The sequence below is a fragment of the Thamnophis sirtalis genome, unplaced genomic scaffold (assembly GCF_051295495.1).
Source record: "Thamnophis sirtalis isolate CommonGarterSnake01/CBP01778 unplaced genomic scaffold, rThaSir2_p1.2 scaffold_13, whole genome shotgun sequence".
In the NCBI taxonomy this organism is placed as follows: Eukaryota; Metazoa; Chordata; class Lepidosauria; order Squamata; family Natricidae; genus Thamnophis; species Thamnophis sirtalis.
This window is the reverse complement of record NW_028261393.1, coordinates 7,311,026-7,329,801: the sequence shown is the minus strand read 5'-3', so window position 1 is coordinate 7,329,801 and position 18,776 is coordinate 7,311,026. Positions and strand designations below refer to the sequence as shown.

The following is an 18,776-nucleotide window of genomic DNA, read 5'->3' as shown; positions in this document are numbered from 1 at the left end:
CACACACACACCAGTGACATATAATTCTTACTTTACTCAAAAAAGTGAACTCTATTCACACAGAGAAAGCCTAAAAGGCCATTAACTTGGTTTCAACAGGATTCAAATTGCCCCATTAAAGATCACATTGCCCTCCTGCGGGGCGTGGGCCCCACGTTGGGAACCACTGGATTAGACAATGATAGTTTCCTGCTTGAGCCGAGGGTTGGACTAGAAGACCTCCAAAGCCCCTTCCAACCCTTTCATTCTGTTTTCCTGCCTTCCGTTGAGCTCCCAGATCATTTGAAACACTGGATGGGGACTCGCATCATCTCCATCTCACACATATACCCATACATAAATTTCCCCACCTTTCAAGATTAATATTTGGGTAGCAACATAGAATAAACTCCATTCTTACTATCTGCCCAACAAACAAAGGCTATCAACCAAGGTCAGGAGCAGCCCACCTTGAAGTAAGGTAAAAGGAATCCAAGTCTTTGTAGAAGGGTCCTCAACCCTTAAGAAGGAAGTAGGCACTTACGTAGAGCTTCAAGAAGCTGCAGCCAGTATTTTTTCTCAAAGACTACCAGATGCCACCGGTCAATGGGCACAATGTGTTTCCTTTTTGTAGCAGAGCTAGTAGACTATGTTTTTGGAACCACCTCTCAGCCGCCCATTATCCCTCTGGGATATATTTACTTTCCACCCAGATAGAGATTTTTTTTTTAAAGGTAAATCTCTGGCCAGTCCACTGTCCTTTTCAAGGATAACCTGAGGCAATCGCCCAGAAGGGCTTGACCTGTTCTGATCCTGGAGCCAACTTTCTGTAGCCTGCTGGATCAGCCTGGCTTACAGGCATGATAGTATTATTTGAGATTAAAAATTCACCAGGTGGTCAATATTGATTTCAGGTGAAGAATGGTTGCAAAACATATGAAGAACAGTTGCAGGAACTGGGTTTGTCTAGTTTAATGAAAAGAAGGACTAGGGGAGACATGATAGCAGTCTTCCAATATTTGAGGGGCTTTATAATGCCTTGGTGAGGCCACACTTGGAATACTGCATTCAGTTTTGGTTGCCACAATATAAAAAAAGATGTTGAGACTCTAGAAAGAGTGCAGAGAAGAGCAACGAAGATGATTAGGGGACTGGAGGATAAAACATAGGAAGAACGGTTGCAGGAACTGGGTATGTCTAGTCTGATGAAAAGAAGGCCTAGGGGAGACATGATAGCAGTCTTCCAGTATCTCAGGGGCTGCCCCAAAGAAGAGGCAGTCAAGCTATTCTCCAAAGCCCCTGAAGGCAGGACAAGACGCAACGGGTGGAAACTAATCAAGGAGAGAAGCAACCTAGAACTAAGGAGAAATTTCCTGACAGAACAATTAACCAGTGGAACAACTTGCCTCCAGAAGTTGTGGGTGCTCCATCGCTGGAGGTTTTTAAGAAAAAGCTAGAAAAGCTTTGGCAAGAAAGGTCGTAAAACAGGGCAGAAGAAGTGTCTTGCTTAGCATCAGAAATTTGGGGCTCGATTGCCATCGGAAGCCGAGGAGGACTATCTGTAGTACGGAACAGCAATATCATTGCAGGAATAGTCACTGTTCTTCCCCCTCCCCTTCTTATATAAATATTATTATGCAACCCTGAAGTTGCACACAGGCTAAGGGTACACTTCTCTTCTTGTCTGATCTAGTTGCTCTTTTGCAATCGCTGGGCAAACGTTTGTAAACCTTTTAAGAGAGGTCGATGCCCTCTTCGACTGAAGGGAGTCCATATTGGTACGTGCCCAGTTTTTCAGACATTTGAGGACTCTGCATGCTTGGCCTTCCTGTTTTCAGGGAATGCATGCGCACTACAGGTAGTTCTCAACTTACGACCACAACGCTCCCCCCCCCAATTTTTTTTGTGGCCAAGCGAGAAATTTGTTAAGTGAGTTTTGCCCCATTTTACGACTTTTCCTGCCACCGTTGTGAAGTGAACCACGGCAGTTGTTCAATTAGTAACACGGTTGTTATTAAGGGAATCTGGTTTCCCCACAGACTTGGCTTGCCAGAAGGTTGTGTTGGAAGAAATGTCCATCTGGGTCAGTGGTGGGTTGCAACGACATACGCCTGTAGTGGGTTGCTCCAGTGCATCTGAGGATAGGACAAGAAGCGATGGGTGGAAACTAATCAAGGAGAGAAGCAACTTAGAACTAAGGAGAAATTTCCTGACAGTGAGAACAATTAATCAGTGGAACAGAAGTTGCCTCCAGAAGTTGTGAATGCTCCAATACTGGAAGTCTTTAAGAAGATGTTGGATAGCCATTTGTCTGAAATAACATCTTTGTTTGAATGTATGATGAAGAAGGACAATAATGAATATAAGCATAGTTGATTGATTGGGATAGTTGATTGGTGGGATTATACATAATTGAAAACAGTGATATACAAATATAAATGGTTGGTAAATCTTTTTCATATCAGGATATGTGATTATATAAAGATATATTGTTATTAAACAGTCAATCAAGAATGTAAGGGAATTAGGTTTATTGGAAAAAATATTAATTGTAATTGAATATACATTGTACAATGAAAGTGAGGTATTTAGTTATATTAGATGAAAAAATTGTGATTGCAAATGTAACTGAGAATATGGATGCAAAAACACTTGTAACCAAATGTTACAAGTGTATGTAATGGATGAGATCTTTTTTTAATATTGTTTTTTTATGTTTAAAAATAAAAAAAAACAGATTGCAAAAAAAGAGAGAAGATGTTGGATAGCCATTTGTCTGAAATAGTGTAGGGTTTCCTGCTTGAAAAAAAGGGGTTGGATTAGAAGACCTCCAAGGTCCCTTCCAACTCTGTTATCTGCCTTCCTGATGAGTGGAAAGGAAGTAATGATATCAGTGCTATAGTGCCACCTCTTGGCCATATCATGCCATGGTATGTACCAGCACTTCAAATTAGTCCAGATAAAAAGAACCAACACTGCACAATTTTTATTGTAAGGTTACAGTAATCGAATCTTGCAAGTCCAAAGGTACCTCTCACCTCTCTTTGGCGAACCAGATGTAAAAGTTAACATGCTGGTGGGATTCAGACAGTGCAAACCAGCTGAATCCCATCCCTGCTCTAACCTCATAATAAAAGTAATTTGTAATTTGTAATTTGTAAAACATTTGTAATTTTTGATTTCCAAGTCTTGTCTACCCCCAGGGTTGACATCAATTCTGCCAGTCTAAACACAGTTTCCTCTCCATCCTTTTATCTTTGCAAGAACTAGGCATGGTCCTATCTGAGAATCTTTCCCAAATGACAGCTCTCTCCTGGACTCAAATTTTCTATTATCTGGTTGTTGTCCTGTTGATAGTTCATCCTCCAGATCAGTGTTTCTCAACCTTGGCAACTTGAAGATGTCCGGACTTCAACTCAAACACTGATCCAGATCGTTCTTCCCACTGCAACTTGTGCTCAAATAACAAACTTGGTCAGGTTAGCTCAAGACCTAGCATCTGTATTTGCCCCTGTGTGCATTAAGCCCGGTTTGTGCTCAGGCCGTTGAGTTGAGTGCTAAGCTATTTGTGTGAACGACAAGTCTATGCATTGGCCGTGGGGCGGGAGGAGAGGCTGGAGAGAAAATGCCAGGCCTCCAATCCATCCTGCAGGCCAACTTTGCAGGAAACAGATGTTTCCTGTCTGCTTACTTTGACCGACTCACTGACCTCAAAATGCTTTTTTGGATATTGTTGAGAGTATACTCCTAGTGTTGGGTAGGCAATATAGATTCATATACAACAGTGGTTCCCAAACTTGGCAGCTTTAAGACTTGTGGACTTCAACTCCCAGAATTGCTGCTGGCTGGAGAATTCTGGGAGTTGAAGTCCACAAGTCTTAAAGTTGCCAAGTTTGGGAACCACTGATATACAATAACAAATGGTCGATGTTGCTTTAAATGGGTGAATGTAACTTATTAGCTGTAATTGACTTTACAGTCAGCTGTAATTAACTTTGCAATAAGAGGGAGTCAGGAAAGCTCTCTCTCTCTCTCTCTCTCTCTCTCTGCTTGTCCTATGCTTGATAACTACTTGCTTGCTTGATGACTGGAATGTGAACTGCGACTGTAAGCAATTGTTCTTTGAATTGTGTTTGGACACACATCTACTATCACTGCTTGTGAAGCAATTATTAGTAGTAAAGCTACTTGTTTTTACTAGCAGTGTCTGAGACTCTGTTTGTGTGTTTCTTCTACTAGAAAAGTTCCTTCTCTCTAGCTGTACATTCCGCTGTGCTACTTTCTGTCTCCCAACGGAGATACCCCTAACAGATATTAAGTTATATATAAACTGCTGGGTATGAGAGAGAGAGAGAAAAGATATTTTCCACCAATATGCCAGCTTACGAAGTTCACTTCATAATCCCTTCCTGATTTGAGGAAGCTCCTGTAGGAAGTTAGCACCCACTCCTCTCCTAGGAAAATGAAATATTTTAGGAAATATTAAAAAGGCAGAATACTACATTTCCCTGGATGAGAAATGGAGAAACATGTTTTTAGGCAGGAAACAGAGTCTTGGTCTATTCTTAGGCAAATGCCGTCACCTGGGAGCCAAAACGGGGTGTGAGGGGACTCCTGGAAGGGGCAAGGCAGGAAGGGTTGGGGCCAGTCAGAAATTTAATAACCGGTTCACCTGAATCGAAGAGCCGTGGTGGCGCAGTGGGTAGAGTGCAGTACTGCAGGCCACTTCAGCTGACTGCTAGATCAGCAGTTCAGCGGTTCAAATCTCACCAGCTCAGGGTTGACTCAGCCTTCCATCCTTCCGAGGTGGGTAAAATGAGGACCCGGATTGTTGGGGGCAATATGCTGACTCTCTGTAAACCGCTTAGAGAGGGCTGAAAGCCCTATGAAGCGGTATATAAGTCTACTGCTATTGCTATTGCTATTGCTTCCGAGGTGGGTAAAATGAGGACCCGGATTGTTGTTGGGGGCAATATGCTGACTCTGTAAACCGCTTAGAGAGGGCTGAAAGCCCTATGAAGCGGTATATAAAAATCTGCTATTGCTATTGCTATTGCTATCAGCCTGAACCGGCTGAATCCCAGCACTGGGTTCTTGGTTTTCAAAATTACAAGCAGGTAGAGTTTTCCAGAAAAATGAAGCTTTCATCCCTGTTCTTCTTTTTTTTTTCATTGGAGGACCTTTAAAAAATGGCGCTGGCAATTTTGGCAATGGAATAAATTGTATAAAGAGGCTTTACCTGACCGTCCTATTGATGGAGTTCTTTTCTGATGACTACCTTCTTTCTTCCTAATATAAGTGCTCCTGATCAAAAGCTTATGAGTTATGATGAACGTATTTTTTAAGATGACTGTGATCATGATTTATTGCTTACAGCTTTATGTACAATGAGGGCTTATGCAACGAAGACAAATTCCTCGTATGTCCAATCACACTTGGCCAATAAAGAATCCTGCTCTGTTCTGTTCTATTCGTAATCTTTGAATTTGTTTCTAGAACCACAAAGAAGGAACTCTGCCTTGGTTACTGCTGAAAGGAATTAAAGACTGTACATCGATCTGATAGTGATTGAGAACCACAATTGAGCATTGATTCTCACCATCACCGTTAGTGATAACATTAAAGGACATTAGCCCGCCCTTCTATTGTTAGAGGGACACTCCTGGATATCAAAAGCATTAACTCAAGTGCTGTGAGCCTCTGAGTAATGAACCTTTCCTCGTTTTCTTTTAAAATATCTATGATTATAGAAGAGACAGAAGTTGGAAGCTAGCTGGATCATTGGATCTTTAGGTAACCTGATGGTTTAAAGCATCTAATGAAGCCTATTTCGGATGTCAGCTGCAGCTCACAAAAAAACAAAACGTATTGCTTTTAATAAACATTCTTAGCTGAAAAAATGCTACCCGACTCCAGATTTTGGAATACCATAGGCCAGCTCGATTTTTCTCCTATGATGAAATCTTTACACTTGGCAAAAAATCAACCCAGGAGTTTCCCCAGAAGGATGCCAGAAAGAATTGTGATGATGAGCCCAAACCATCTGGGTATGGAATTATTAACACCCCCAGAGTTCCCTTGGGTTAGGTCATTCCATTGGCCAACGGTTGAGACTTCCTGTTGGTAGATTGAAGAGCCTGGTGTGCATTGCATAGCGTCATGTCCACTGTTTACAGGAGCCATGGCTTCATATCCAACCAGACTATCACAGAGAGCTCTGTTTGCACATCCCTTCAAGCTGACCTCCAGACGACTTATATCTGTAGAGAAAATGAAAGGGATGAGTGCAGTGGTGGGATTCAATTTTTTTTTACTACCAGTTATGTGGGCGTGGCTTGGTGGGGGTGGCTTGGTGGGGGTGGCTTGGTGGGCATGGCGTGGTGGGCGTGGCATGGTGGGCGTGGCGTGGTGTGTTGGGCATGGCAGGGGAAGGCTACTGCAAAATCCCCATTCCCTCCCCACCCCACTAACCTGCTTTCCAGCTCCCTTCTCCTGTTCAGGGCAACAAAAGAAGATCAGCTGGGAGGCTGGGAGGAAGTGAGGGTGGGGCCAGCCTATTTTCCGGTTCTCCAAAATTGTTCAGGCACCGAACCGGTAGTAATGCCCGCAGGAACCACCACCACCCGCCCACAACCAACCAACCAAGGCTTTGGCCAATGTATGAACTCAACCTGGAGGCTTCTAAGACAGCCTTCCTCATGGAGACTTCCATTGGAAATCTTGAGCTGGGGATCTGTTCCTCTTGATCGAGGGACGTTGTCATCCAAAATCAGGCTAATGTAATTTGAGGAAGGTTGACCTAAGTAGATAATTAATTACCCAGAAGTCCTTCGACACAGTACAGCTCATCTCCAGTGCAATTCGTAACTTCTTCGAAACATGTTTTTCCCAGTGCAAAGCATGCTGGGCACTGCTTCCCATTGCCTGGGGCCTTCTTGGGCATTTCTATAGAAAAAAGTAGAACCATCAGACATGGGATGAGATACAAATATATTCCCAATGAAAAGGGCTTTAGGCAGTGGCCGGATTCAAAACAATTTTCTACCAGTTCTGTGGGTGTGGCTTTGTGGACATGGTTTTGTGGGCATGGCAGGGGAAGAATACTGCAAAAACCCCATGCTATTTTTTCCCAGAGAATAAGTCATCTGTGTACCAAGTTGGGTTGAAATTGCTCAGGGTGTTCCAGAGTTATGCTGAAACACACACACACACACAAACACACACACAAACATACACACAAACACACACACACACACAGCCATTGATAGATAGATGGGTGGATGCGTGGTTGCGTGGATGCGTGGTTGCGTGGATGCGTGGATGCATGGATGCATGGATGCATGCATGGATGGATGGATGGATGCATGGATGCATGGATGCATGGATGCATGGATGCATGGATGCATGGATGCATGGATGCATGGATGCATGGATGCATGGATGCATGGATGCATGGATGCATGGTGCATGGATGCATGGATAGAGATAGAGAGATAGAGAGATGGAGAGATACAGTAGATAGATAGATAGATAGATAGATAGAGAGAGAGAGAGAGAGAGAGAGAGAGATGATAGGTGATAGGTGATAGGTGATAGGTGATAGGTGATAGGTGATAGGTGATAGGTGATAGGTGATAGGTGATAGGTGATGGAGGGAGGGAGGGAGGGAGGGAGGGAGAGGGAGAGGGAGAGAGAGAGAGAGAGAGAGAGAGAGAGAGAGAGAGAGAGAGAGAGAGAGAGAGAGAGAGAGACTAATAATGCTTATTAAGAATATTCATGACAAGGTACTGGCAGTCCTTGACAAACAGCACTTCGCTTAGTGACTGTTTGAAGTGCAGTTCCCAGAACACCTGAAGCAGAGAACAAGACGGGGAAACCTGAGTGAGAAGAACCACAGCCTGACCTACCTGGACGGACTGTGACTCCACAGTCATCTCCTTTGCAGCATCTTAAGTGGCCAACAGCTTTTCCTCGCTGGCCCAAGTTAATGACTTGAATGCCTTTGTCACAGACCTCGGATGAGACACAGGTTTTTATAGTCAGGAATAGCCCTGTGGGAAATGAAGAGGGGGAAACAGCTTTACCACCCAAAGAAACCATGAAGGTTGTTGCAGAGTCAGTAGGAAGCATGTTTGAGAACAGAACAGAAGGTATTCACTTTCAAAGGCCAAGCAAGTTGTTGGATCAGGGGTGTCAAACTCAAGGCCTGGGGGCCAGATCCGGCCTGCAGGCTGCTTAGATCTGGCCCGCAGGCTGCCCAGAAAGCAACAAATGACCGGCCTATGGTGCCTCTGCCAGCGAAAATGGAGCTCCCTCCCAAGCTCTGTTTTCACTGACAGAGGTTTGCAGGAGGCCGTCGTAGCTGAAAACGGAGTTCGGGAGCCCATTTTCACTGGCACAGAACTCAGGTCACCACAGGCACCCTTGACATGAGTGACGTCGAACTGGCCATGCTCACCCTTGTCACACATCCCTCATCCCCCCCCAAGGTCAAACACAACCCTGATGCGGCCCTCAATAAAATCGAGTTTGACACCCCTTTGTTGCATGGCTCCAGTTGGGTTTCTCCCAGTGAGGAGAACTTAGTCCTTCCACCAAAGATTCCTCCCTTCAGAACTCAGTCCAGAGTGAGTAGGTTGAGGAACACTTGGGACCTTACCCATAAAAAAAACCCCAAATCTTAAGTATTTTTTAATTGAGGTAATATGTGCCTACTTTTTGGGAGCCTCATTCTTTTTTCTTTTTTTTTTTTTGTAAAATGTGTTTTTTATTTTCCATTTCTCATTTTCATACAGTCACATATATACTGTGCATAACCGGGGCCATACAACATTAAACAATAATCACAGCAATTCCTCTTGTCAACAATACCCCCAGAAATAGAAACCCAATATACCTCTTCGACCCTCCATACACCTCTTTCTTTCACCCCCCTCCAACTTTCCATCTTCCCTCCATCATTCCCCTCTAGCCTACTTCCCCTCCCCCTCGACCACTCCTCTCTATGGGAGCCTCATTCTTGATGTATACTACGGATGGTCTAGGGATTAAGCCACCATGCCAAAAACTGGGAGACCGGGAGTTCTAGTCCCACTTTAGCCATGAAAGATGGCTGGGTGACTTTGGGCTAATCACCAGGAGAAGGTGAGTTCTAGTCAGGGGTGGGTTCTGGCTTCTTTTACTGCCAGTTTGCTCAAGGACGTGCTTTGCACACATCGGCGCTTGATGCGTGCTACATGCACATGCACAGTAGTAAAAAAATTGCTTCTGCGCATGTGCAGAAGCCAAAAACAAGATGACGCCCCCTGTGGCACTGCTGATAGAACCGGTTTGGGGGTGTGGCCGGCTGAGTTACTACCAACTCGGCTGAACTGGTCCAAACCGGTAGGAACCTACCCCTGGTCCTAGTCCTGCTTTAGCCATGAAAGCCAGCTAGGTGTCTTCAGGCCAATCACCAGGAGATGGTGAGTTCTAATCCCACTTTAGTCATGAAAGCCAATCATTCCCTCCCAGGCCACAGTGTGAGGAAATACGAGTCAGTCAGAAGGAGTATTGGGTATTTTCCCTGCCCCAAGTTATTTATAAAATAATAAAGGCAGAATAATAATGAAATAAGAACAACCTCCTTGGGGCCTGTAGGAGACACATCTTCTTAAACTTACCCGTTGGGAGGACCAAATTGGTAACACTGCATGTGTCTTTCCCAAAGTCACATGCCACCATATTCCCAAAACAACCTCCTAGTCCAAAGCATTCTTCACATTCCAGAGATATTCCTACAACATCAACAACAACAAAAGAACGGCAAATTGGAAACTTTCTTTTTTTCCCCTCTCTGCCCAGTTTAAGACCAAGGTCACAGCAAGATTTCATCAATAACCTTCCAGATGTACATCTTCTAAATCCCTTAAACTGTAGGCTAGCTCTATGAAGCTAATTTAAGGGAGTGGTGCACTAAAATAGAGCAATTAATTATAAGCTGTCCCATTGTGCTTTATAGCACTTTCTGGGCTGTTTACAATGTCAGCACATTGCCCCCAACCATCTGGGTCCTCATTTTACCGACCTCAGAAGGATGGAAGGCTGAGTCAACCTTCAGCCCCATCAGGATTGAACTCCAGACTGCGGGCAGAATTTGCTTGCCTTCTAACCACTGTGCTGCCAGCCTTCTAGATACCCAGAGGGACAATATTACCTAAACTTCCAAACAGTTTTCAGGATGCAAATAAAATAAATATGTGAACTTGAACTATTAAAGGTGGTTCATTGAGTATTATTATTATTATTATTATTATTATTATTATTATTATGGTTCATAGTCAGCCAGATGTTCAGACTGGATATGCCATTTTTATCCATCTTCATCCTTCCCAATGATCTGGGATAGGCAGATGTTGTTGTTTGATGATGTTAAAGGTATCCTCACAGGATGCCAGCTGCCTTTTGCTATTGATCGATGGTGGTTTTATCAATGCAAGTGGGGTTCGAGTGGTGCGCCAGATGTTTTTTGGATTGCACCCAAGACAATATTAGGTACTACCTAATATTATCCCATTACATCACACCATCAGCCAAATATTCAGACTGGATATGGCGTTGTTAAATTATTCTTATTATTAAATTCATTTGCTGCCCATCTCATGATTCGAGATGAATCTCAGCGACTTACTGAGAGATAAAATACCCAAATATCCAAGCAATTATAAATATAGGAAGAAATTAAAATTACCCCCAAAAAGTTAAATTATAACATATGAGTTTGGAGCGGTGGTTAAGAACACTGGAATTGAGAAATAAGTCCAGTTAACTCCAGCCAAGAATTTTTGCTAAATTTTGATCATGTTCACATTTCCAACTTTTGCATCCCCCAAATCAGAAGAGGGGGATTTTTTTAAAAAAATGTTAACTTTAAAATTAAATTTTCAGATTTTAATTTTTTCACAGCGATTCAGTTCTTTGCATCCAGACACTGAAATCCATTTACCAACGGAGGATTATAAAAGCCACAAAACTAGATTTCCCCAATCTATATGCTCCAACACTGGAAGTTTTTAAGAAGATGTTGGATAACCATTTGACTGAAATGGTGTAGGGCTTCCTGACTAGGCAGGGGGTTAATAGCAATAGCAGTTAGACTTATATACCGGGTTGGACTAGAAGACCTCCAAGGTTCCTTCCAACTATTCTATTCTATTCTATTTTATTCCTATTTTATTCCTATTTTATTCTACTCTACTCTACTCTACTCTACTCTACTCTAATCTACTCTAATCTACTCTAATCTACTCTAATCTACTCTATTCTACTCTAATCTACTCTATTCTGTTCTATTCTATATTTCAAAACAGTCTGCAACGGTATTCCGATCCTGTAGAAGATAGTACTACTATTTACAGATCCTGCCCAGAATCTCACTGGGGTCTGTTTTGGGGGATTCTGGTAGATGAAGTTTTCACACCTTAAAAGTTGAAAGTTTGAAAAAACACTAGCCTAGAGATTTCATCAGCTCCCCCAAAACACCTCCCTTTCTGTATGCAAAATAGAATTATTCCTTTCTTTGAAAGTCTACAGCCTTGTCTGCGCGCCACAAATTCTCTTGAAAAAAATATATGCTACAAATTTCCAAAAGCAGCGAAGGCATGGAAGCCGTTCGCCTCAAAACATTTGTCCCTGTTGCCTACTTACCTTTGGTAATAAATAGGGTGACAGGAAGGAAGGTTATCAGCGAAGTCTTCATGACGGCTGACTGGTGCTTTGTTCAAAGCAGCAGATCTGGAAATCCTGAATATAGGAAATACTCTTAGGTTGCCCGAAGCTGAGGAAGCATTTTTAACAGCGGCCCCAAACCACCACTTCCTGAAAAAAGAGACGGATTTAAGAAATAAAAATGGTTTTCTGGAAGTAGGGGGGAGAGAGAGAGACAACAGAAGGAATGCTTTGCGGGAAACTAAATCTACTTGCTTCCTGTTTTGCTGTCCAAAAGTAAAAGTTACTTGAACAACAAACTGACTTGGGAATGAAGCCAAATAAAAGATTAAACATTTAATAGCCAGCCAAAGTCATCTTTACATATTTTGCCCGGTGCCAGTTTTAAAGTTGCCAATTCTTATCCTCCAGACGAAAACACAGACTGCTTATTAAGCGCGGTTGAATTGCTGCTGAAAATTTGAACTGCGTCATTGTAACTGCGGGACACGGTGGCTCAGGGGCTAAGACGCTGAGCCTGTTGATCAGAAAGGTCGGCAGTTTGGCGGTTCGAATCCCTAGCACCGTTTAACGGAGGGAGCTCCCGTGACTTGTCCCCAGCTTCTGCCAACCTAGCCATTCGAAAGCATGTAAAAAATGCGAGTAGAAAAATAGGGACCCCCTTTGGTGGGAAGGGAACAGCGTTCCATGCACCTTCGGCGTTGAGTCATGCCGGCCACATGACCACGGAGACGTCTCTGGACAGCTTTGGTTCTTCGGCTTGGAAACGGAGATGAGCACCGCCCCCTAGAGTCAGGAACGACTAGCACATATGTGCCAGGGGAACCTTTACCTTAACTGACAGGGTTCATCCAAATGTGTGCAGCTGGGACGTCTATCCACGCAATTTCCAGAGCCAAAGCTGGCACTGCCGCATTCTTTCTCTTGCCGTAAAACCAAAGGAAAGGATTTGAGGCTTGTTAAACACGAACAAAGTCTCTTAAACAGAAGTTTTCAAGGAGCTGAAAATACATTGGAAGGGGAGAGCCGTGGTAATCAGAGGTGGTATTCAGCCAGTTCAGACTGCTTCACATGAACCAGTAGTGGAAATTGTGAGGCCCAGACTATATGCCATCCTATTTAGGTGTGTTTTCAAGCCATGTGGAAGAGCCGAGGTGGCACAGTGGTTAGGGTGCAGTACTGCAGGCCACTTTAGCTGACTATGATCTGCAGTTCAGCGGTTCAAATCTCACCGGCTCAAGGTCGACTCAGCCTTCCATCCTTCCGAGGTGGATGAAATGAGGACCCGGACTGTGGGGGCAAGTTGCTGACTCAATTTGCTTAAAAAAAATTGTAAACCACTTAGAGAGGGCTGAAAGCCCTATGAAGCGGTATATAAGTCTAACAAATAAATAAATAAATAAATAAATAAATAAATAAATAAATAAATAAATAAATAAATAAATAAATAAATAAATAAATAAATAAATAAATAAATGTGCATGGGTGCAAGCCACGCGCACATTCAAAGCACATGCGCAGAAAGTTGAGTGCACACATCAATGGGGGGGGGCGTGCACTCACATTTGCGAACTGGTAGGGGAAGTAAGTGAATACCACCCCTGAGGGTAGTCCTCGACTTACAGCAGTTCACTTAGTGACCACATCACTGAAAATGTGACTTATGGCCATTTTTCACACTTACGACCATTGCGGCATCCTCATGTGACCAAACTTTGGATCCTTCGCAACGGGTTCGTATTTATGATGGTGGCGGCATCCTGGCGGAATATGGTCCCTTTTTGCGACCTTCTGACAAGCAAATTCAAGGCGGGTAGCCAGATTCACTTACCTATCTCAGGTTATTAGCTTAACTGCAACCATCCACTTAACAACCGTGGCAGGAAATGTCATAAAATGGGGACAAGTGCAGTCCTTTCCTGACTTTAGTTGGGATTACCATGTTGGGTGAACCTGAATCACTGTTACTTCCCCCCCCCCCCGAAGTGGTACCTATTTAACTGTTTGCATTGGCATGCTTTCCAACTGCTCGGTGGGAAGGAGCTAGGGCAAGGAACGGGAGCTCACCCCACTGTGCGGCCCTTGGGTCTCCAACCCAGGCTGTCGGTTTTCCAGCTGACCAGCTCAGCATCTTTAAACATTGAGCCATCACAACTCCATAAAACATATGTAGTAGTAGTAGTAGTAGTAGTAGTAGTAGTAGTAGTAGTAGTAGTAGTAGTAGTAGTATTTATTAAATATCTTTCTTTTTCATCTTGCTATCAAGCAACTGGGTGGCTTAAGTTAGAAATATTAAAACATGAAGCATTAAAATTAAAAATTAATATTAACAACAAACTAGATAAAAGGATTAATGTGAAACAGGATGGAGGTGAGATCTTACCTAATCTATTAGTCAGATGATATGACATATTATATTGTATTGTATTGTATTGCATTGCATTGCATTGCATTGTATTATATTATCATTGCATTATATTATTATTGTATTATATTAGGTATATAAGAAGGCAGTTTGATTTAACCTAGTGAGATGTTCGGCTTACAAAATACAGCTAAAACTTCCTTCAACTCCTCTTAGCCACGGAGAAATGGATTTTGACAGGCCTGCTGGAGCATATGAGGAAGTGAAACAAATTATAGTAATGGATTTTGCTTCAACTACTAAGCCTCTCCGTAGTTGAAGCAATTGCTTTAATTCTACCGATGAAAAGACAAAAAAAACAAAAACAAACCCAGATCTGCAGAATCCTGCAGAATTTCAAAATAGCATGTTAGATGGGAAGGGAGAGGAAATGCCACCCACCCTAAAAATAGTAAAAGAATCTCTTGATTTTCGATAAAAAGAGCAATAAAATGAGGAAGACGGTAGTACCTCTTTTTTCTGTTATTTCCATCAAAGTTTTGTTGAGTAATGCATATCTATCTGTCAGAGAATGCTTTCTTCATCTCTAAATCACCATCACCATTTGCTCACTTCGAAATACAATTTGTTTGCAAATTCAAAATTCTCAAAATGTTCCCACTATAGAATATGTCATCATTGGCCCAACAGTTCTAAGCTCATCCTCAGAACTACACAACCCATGCTTCAGAGTTATACAAAGCATGAAATGGACTGTCCTTCGTGCAAAAAAAAAATGGAAACATTGGGAAGGTTGGATTTGTTTGGGGGAAATGCCAAAAATTGTGGTGGAAACGCATCCAGCTTTGGAAGCAGGGATCATCAACGCAATATCTGAGGCGCTGCCACAAAGAAGAGGGAGTCAAGCTGTTGTGACTCAGCAGAAGTTTGCTGTGAGTTGAGTTGGGATGCAGGAATAACAATGCAGCTGGGGCTCGTTAGTGTGGTCTTCTGGAGATAAAAGGACTGATGGTGCCACGCCCTGGTGGCAGAAGTCAACGTTCATCGTTCATCGGTCGTGGTTTGTTTGTGAAAGGCACTTGGATAAGTGATTTGCTTTCTTTCCGTACACATGGTTTGGCCGTAAGAGATCTTTGTTTTTCATTCTGTTATCTTCTTGCCAGAGACTTTATTTATGTTTAATTTTGGGCTCACAGCCAGCAGAAGCCAGGACTGATAAAGTTATTTCCTTTTAAGTCTGTCTGCCTGTCGTCTTTGAACGAGCGAAGGAGGGGGGACAGAACACAAGCTATTCTCCAAAGCACCTGAAGGCAGGACAAGAAGCAATGGATGGAAACTTAAGAAGAGATTGGACAATCATTTGTCTGAAATGATATAGGGTCTCCTTAGCCACCACTGTCCTTGATCCATCTGTAAGGAGAACACGTCCCCCTGATTCTTCCACTAATGTGACTCCAGAAAAAGCTCAAGAAACTCTGGACTTTGATGTCCCAAATACATCTAAGAGCAGATAGACAAAGAGTGATTGAAGTAGTAAATGCTGTAGCCCATGGAAAGCAGTCACTTCATTTTCCTTATCGTCCTTGAGGTCATCGCAATCCATGACATGAGTTCAATAAGAACTTGGAAGAACTTCCAGAAAATATGGAATATAGGATGCAGTTTTGTAGTAGGTAAGTGGGAGGCGTGACCCGTCAAAACCGCGGTCCACTAAAGCGCGCCCGATTAAAGTGCGTACCTGATGTCATCAGCAGCGCGACAAATACGACCGCGGAGAAAAAAGGGCGCTTTAAAAAGCGCTTTTAAAGCAAGCCGATTCACATAAAGGTAAGGGTTAGGTTTAGGTTTAGGGTTAGGGTTAGGTTAAGGGTTAGGGTTAGGTTTAGGGTTACGTTAAGCGTTAGGGTTAGGTTTAGGGTTAGGTTAAGGATTAGCGTTAGGTTTAGCGTTAGGTTAAGGGTTAGGTATAGGGTTAGGTTTAGAGTTAGGTTAAGGGTTAGGCTTAGGTTTAGGGTTAGGGTTAGGTTTTGGGGGGTTAGGTTTAGATTTACACATTAATTTTAAGTTTACCGCTCACAGCGTACTGTTTTCGTCGCGCTGTGATGACATCATGTACGCGCTTTCGTCAAGCGCGCTTTAGTCTACCGCGGTTTTGTGATGGAACCAGTGGGAGGTAACTGGTGATAGGCATGTTTCTTGGTGGCAAAGAATATTTTTCCTAGTAGTGAAGGACAGGATACCTCACAATGTTCTAGATGGCGCTGCACGTGAAGTTCCAAAACACATGTTGAGCATCATATCCAGTAGTAAAGTGTGTTAGAAGATTTGGAATATCTGGAGAACCACAGGTGTGATACCACCATGGCATAAAATTCAGGAATATATACAACCTGGTGTTTATTTATAATGTTCAGCCTTCAAAAGTTTACATAAAAAAAACCAGGGGTGAAATGCTACTGGTTCTGGCTGGTTTACTAGAAGCAGTAGCAAAAAAATGCTAAAGTTCCCCAAAACCAATAGTTAAAAAAAAGTTTTAAAATTGAAAAAAGAAAAGGTTCCATAACAATCAGCTGGGCTGTGTGATCATCAGAACCTTTTTTTTCCCTCCACTTTTTAAAGCATTTTTTAGTACCGGTTCCGGCAGTGATGGGTTTCAAAAAATTTTGGAACCTACTCTGTGGCTGTGGCTTCCTTTGTGGGAGTGGCTTGCCGGCCACGTGACCTGGTGGGAGTGGCTTGCCGGCCATGTGTTTTCTTTCTTTCTTTCTTTCTTTCTTTCTTTCTTTCTTTCTTTCTTTCTCTCTCTCTCTCTCTCTCTCTTTCTTTCCTTCCTTTTGTCTCTCTGTCCCTTTTTTCTTTTTTCTTTCATCTCTCTCACTCTTTTTCTTTCTTTTTCATTTATTTATTTCTTCCTTTCTTTCTCTTTCTCGCTCTCTCTGTGTGTCAGTCTGTTTCTCTCTCTCTCTCTCTGTGTGTGTGTGTGTGTGTGTGTGTGTGTGTGTGTGTGTTTGTGTAGCAGTGGTGGGTTTCAACAAATTTTGGAACCTCTTCTGTGGGTGTGGCCTGCTTTCCGGATCCACTGGTGGAAGTTCTTCTAGCCGGTTCGGTAGATTTAACGAACCAGTTCTATAGAATAGGTGCGAACTGGTAGGAACTTCCTTACAGGATTAGCCCTGTAAAGTGGGGAGAAACAAAAGGAGATTTCTTCCAACAACCGGTTCTCCGAACTTTGTGGAAAGTTACCAACCGGTTCTCTCGAATAGGTGCGAACCGGCTGAATCCCACCACTGACCTTAGCCCAGACGCTGCCCATTTTACACTCCACCCCAATGCACACAACACCAGGGTCCATAAATAGAAGATTACAGCAGCATGATCAAAGTCCTGATCCTTTATACTTAGATGATCATTTCCGTGACCTTCAGTTTGACTATTTTTACCTCACACCATAAATGCACGTCAGGGTTCCAAGTAACACACCCATAGCAAACAGAAGTCTGAGGCAAGTGGGTTCATCAAAGAACAAGTTTATTGGGCATATCATATTGGCACAAACTGGTGAAAACCAACTGTGAAGGTTCCCCACAGTTTTCACCTAATTAAAAGTAAAAGTCCCCCCTTTTCCCAAACAATCTGTCACATGGTCCAACCAAGGCTCTGTCCAGTTGCTTGGAAACTTCACTCCTCCTCTCTTCAGCCACCTGTGGGAATGTCCTTGGTTCTCAGGGGGAAACTATTTTGCTTTGGCTACAAAAACCCCAACTTATCTCCATTCCCCCTTCCTATCTCTCATCACCATTGTGGCAACACTGAAGCCTCCAAGAAGGCCTCAGACAAACCAGCTTCAGAGTTGACAATACAATGGTTTCCATGAAGTGTGTCAATGATGTTGCCACAGTGAACTCTCTTCAGCATTCAGTAACTAGCAGCACCCTCCCTCCATTCTGTTCTCAGCCATCAGGGATTAGAGGCAACCTTTGGCAATAGGTCCTCAGAGGGCCTATCTTCTGGACAGACCACCTCTTTTTCTCATTCTTCTCACTACCCATTTCCTTGACTTCCTCGGTGTCCATTTTCAACCCTGCTGGAGGGGAGGACAAAGCAAAGGGGTCCTGCTTCTTCTCTTTCACATCTTGCTTGTTCAAGGTGGGCAGGTCAACTGATAAAAGAGCTAAGAATAGGAGGAGCAATACTAGAAAGAGCTTAAGCTGTTAGCACTCAACCCTCTTGAAATATATGGGTTGATGTTGACTCTATACTTTCTGCATACCAGCAGAGAAAATAATTGAGAATCAATCCTCGAAGCACAGACAAGGATTTTCACGAAAGGTGAGGACCTGTATGAAGCCAAGGAGGCATAAGCAATGGAGAAAGGGAAGAATTCACAAGCAAGATCTGAGTTTTGATGTTGAGTGTTAAGGGCATCCGGTCGATTCTGTACAGCATCCCATAAACCTTCCCTATGCAGGAGTAGACTGCATTTCATAGACCAGGAAACATAGTTTGTTCCATCCAACCGTGTTATCATCGATAGGCTTGTTGATGGGTCGCTCGCCATCTTCTCCAGGATAGTGCAATCACTAAATAAACAGCTGTCTTTATGCAGTATTGTGTATCAACACCAACTCTCCTTTAGCTACGTCTGGTACACTCTGGGCCCATAACCAGTGTTAAAGTAAGTCTCCCTGTTGGGAGAGCGAGTGCCTTCAGAGAAGCGTTGTGAGAG

General features: G+C 43.1%; 2 protein-coding genes and 1 long non-coding RNA gene across 4 annotated transcripts in view; all 3 read right to left on the bottom strand.

Moving 5' to 3' along the window:
- LOC106545075 (phospholipase A2 inhibitor NAI) overlaps positions 1-627 on the bottom strand; it is a 9,104-nt gene extending 8,477 nt beyond the window's left edge. Inside the window, exon 1 of one of the 2 annotated variants that reach the window (XM_087727017.1) lies at positions 524-627. The gene's annotated coding sequence lies outside the window, so the exon portion shown is untranslated. The remainder of the gene's footprint in view (positions 1-523) is intronic. The other variant, XM_087727018.1, reaches the window with a different exon arrangement.
- Positions 628-2,490: 1,863 nt separating this feature from the next.
- LOC148042948 (uncharacterized) overlaps positions 2,491-18,776 on the bottom strand; it is a 281,857-nt gene continuing 265,571 nt past the window's right edge. The window contains exon 2 of the long non-coding RNA XR_015698347.1: positions 2,491-3,364. This is a non-coding gene — a long non-coding RNA (uncharacterized LOC148042948). The remainder of the gene's footprint in view (positions 3,365-18,776) is intronic.
- LOC106545078 (phospholipase A2 inhibitor gamma subunit B-like) lies at positions 5,044-12,086 on the bottom strand. The gene is made up of 5 exons (XM_087727552.1): positions 11,665-12,086; positions 9,642-9,755; positions 7,887-8,030; positions 6,799-6,924; positions 5,044-6,239 (listed from the first exon to the last, which is right to left on the bottom strand). The coding sequence occupies exons 1-5, from the start codon at positions 11,714-11,716 to the stop codon at positions 5,962-5,964; spliced, it is 714 nt and encodes a 237-aa protein (XP_087583678.1). The 5' UTR covers positions 11,717-12,086; the 3' UTR covers positions 5,044-5,961.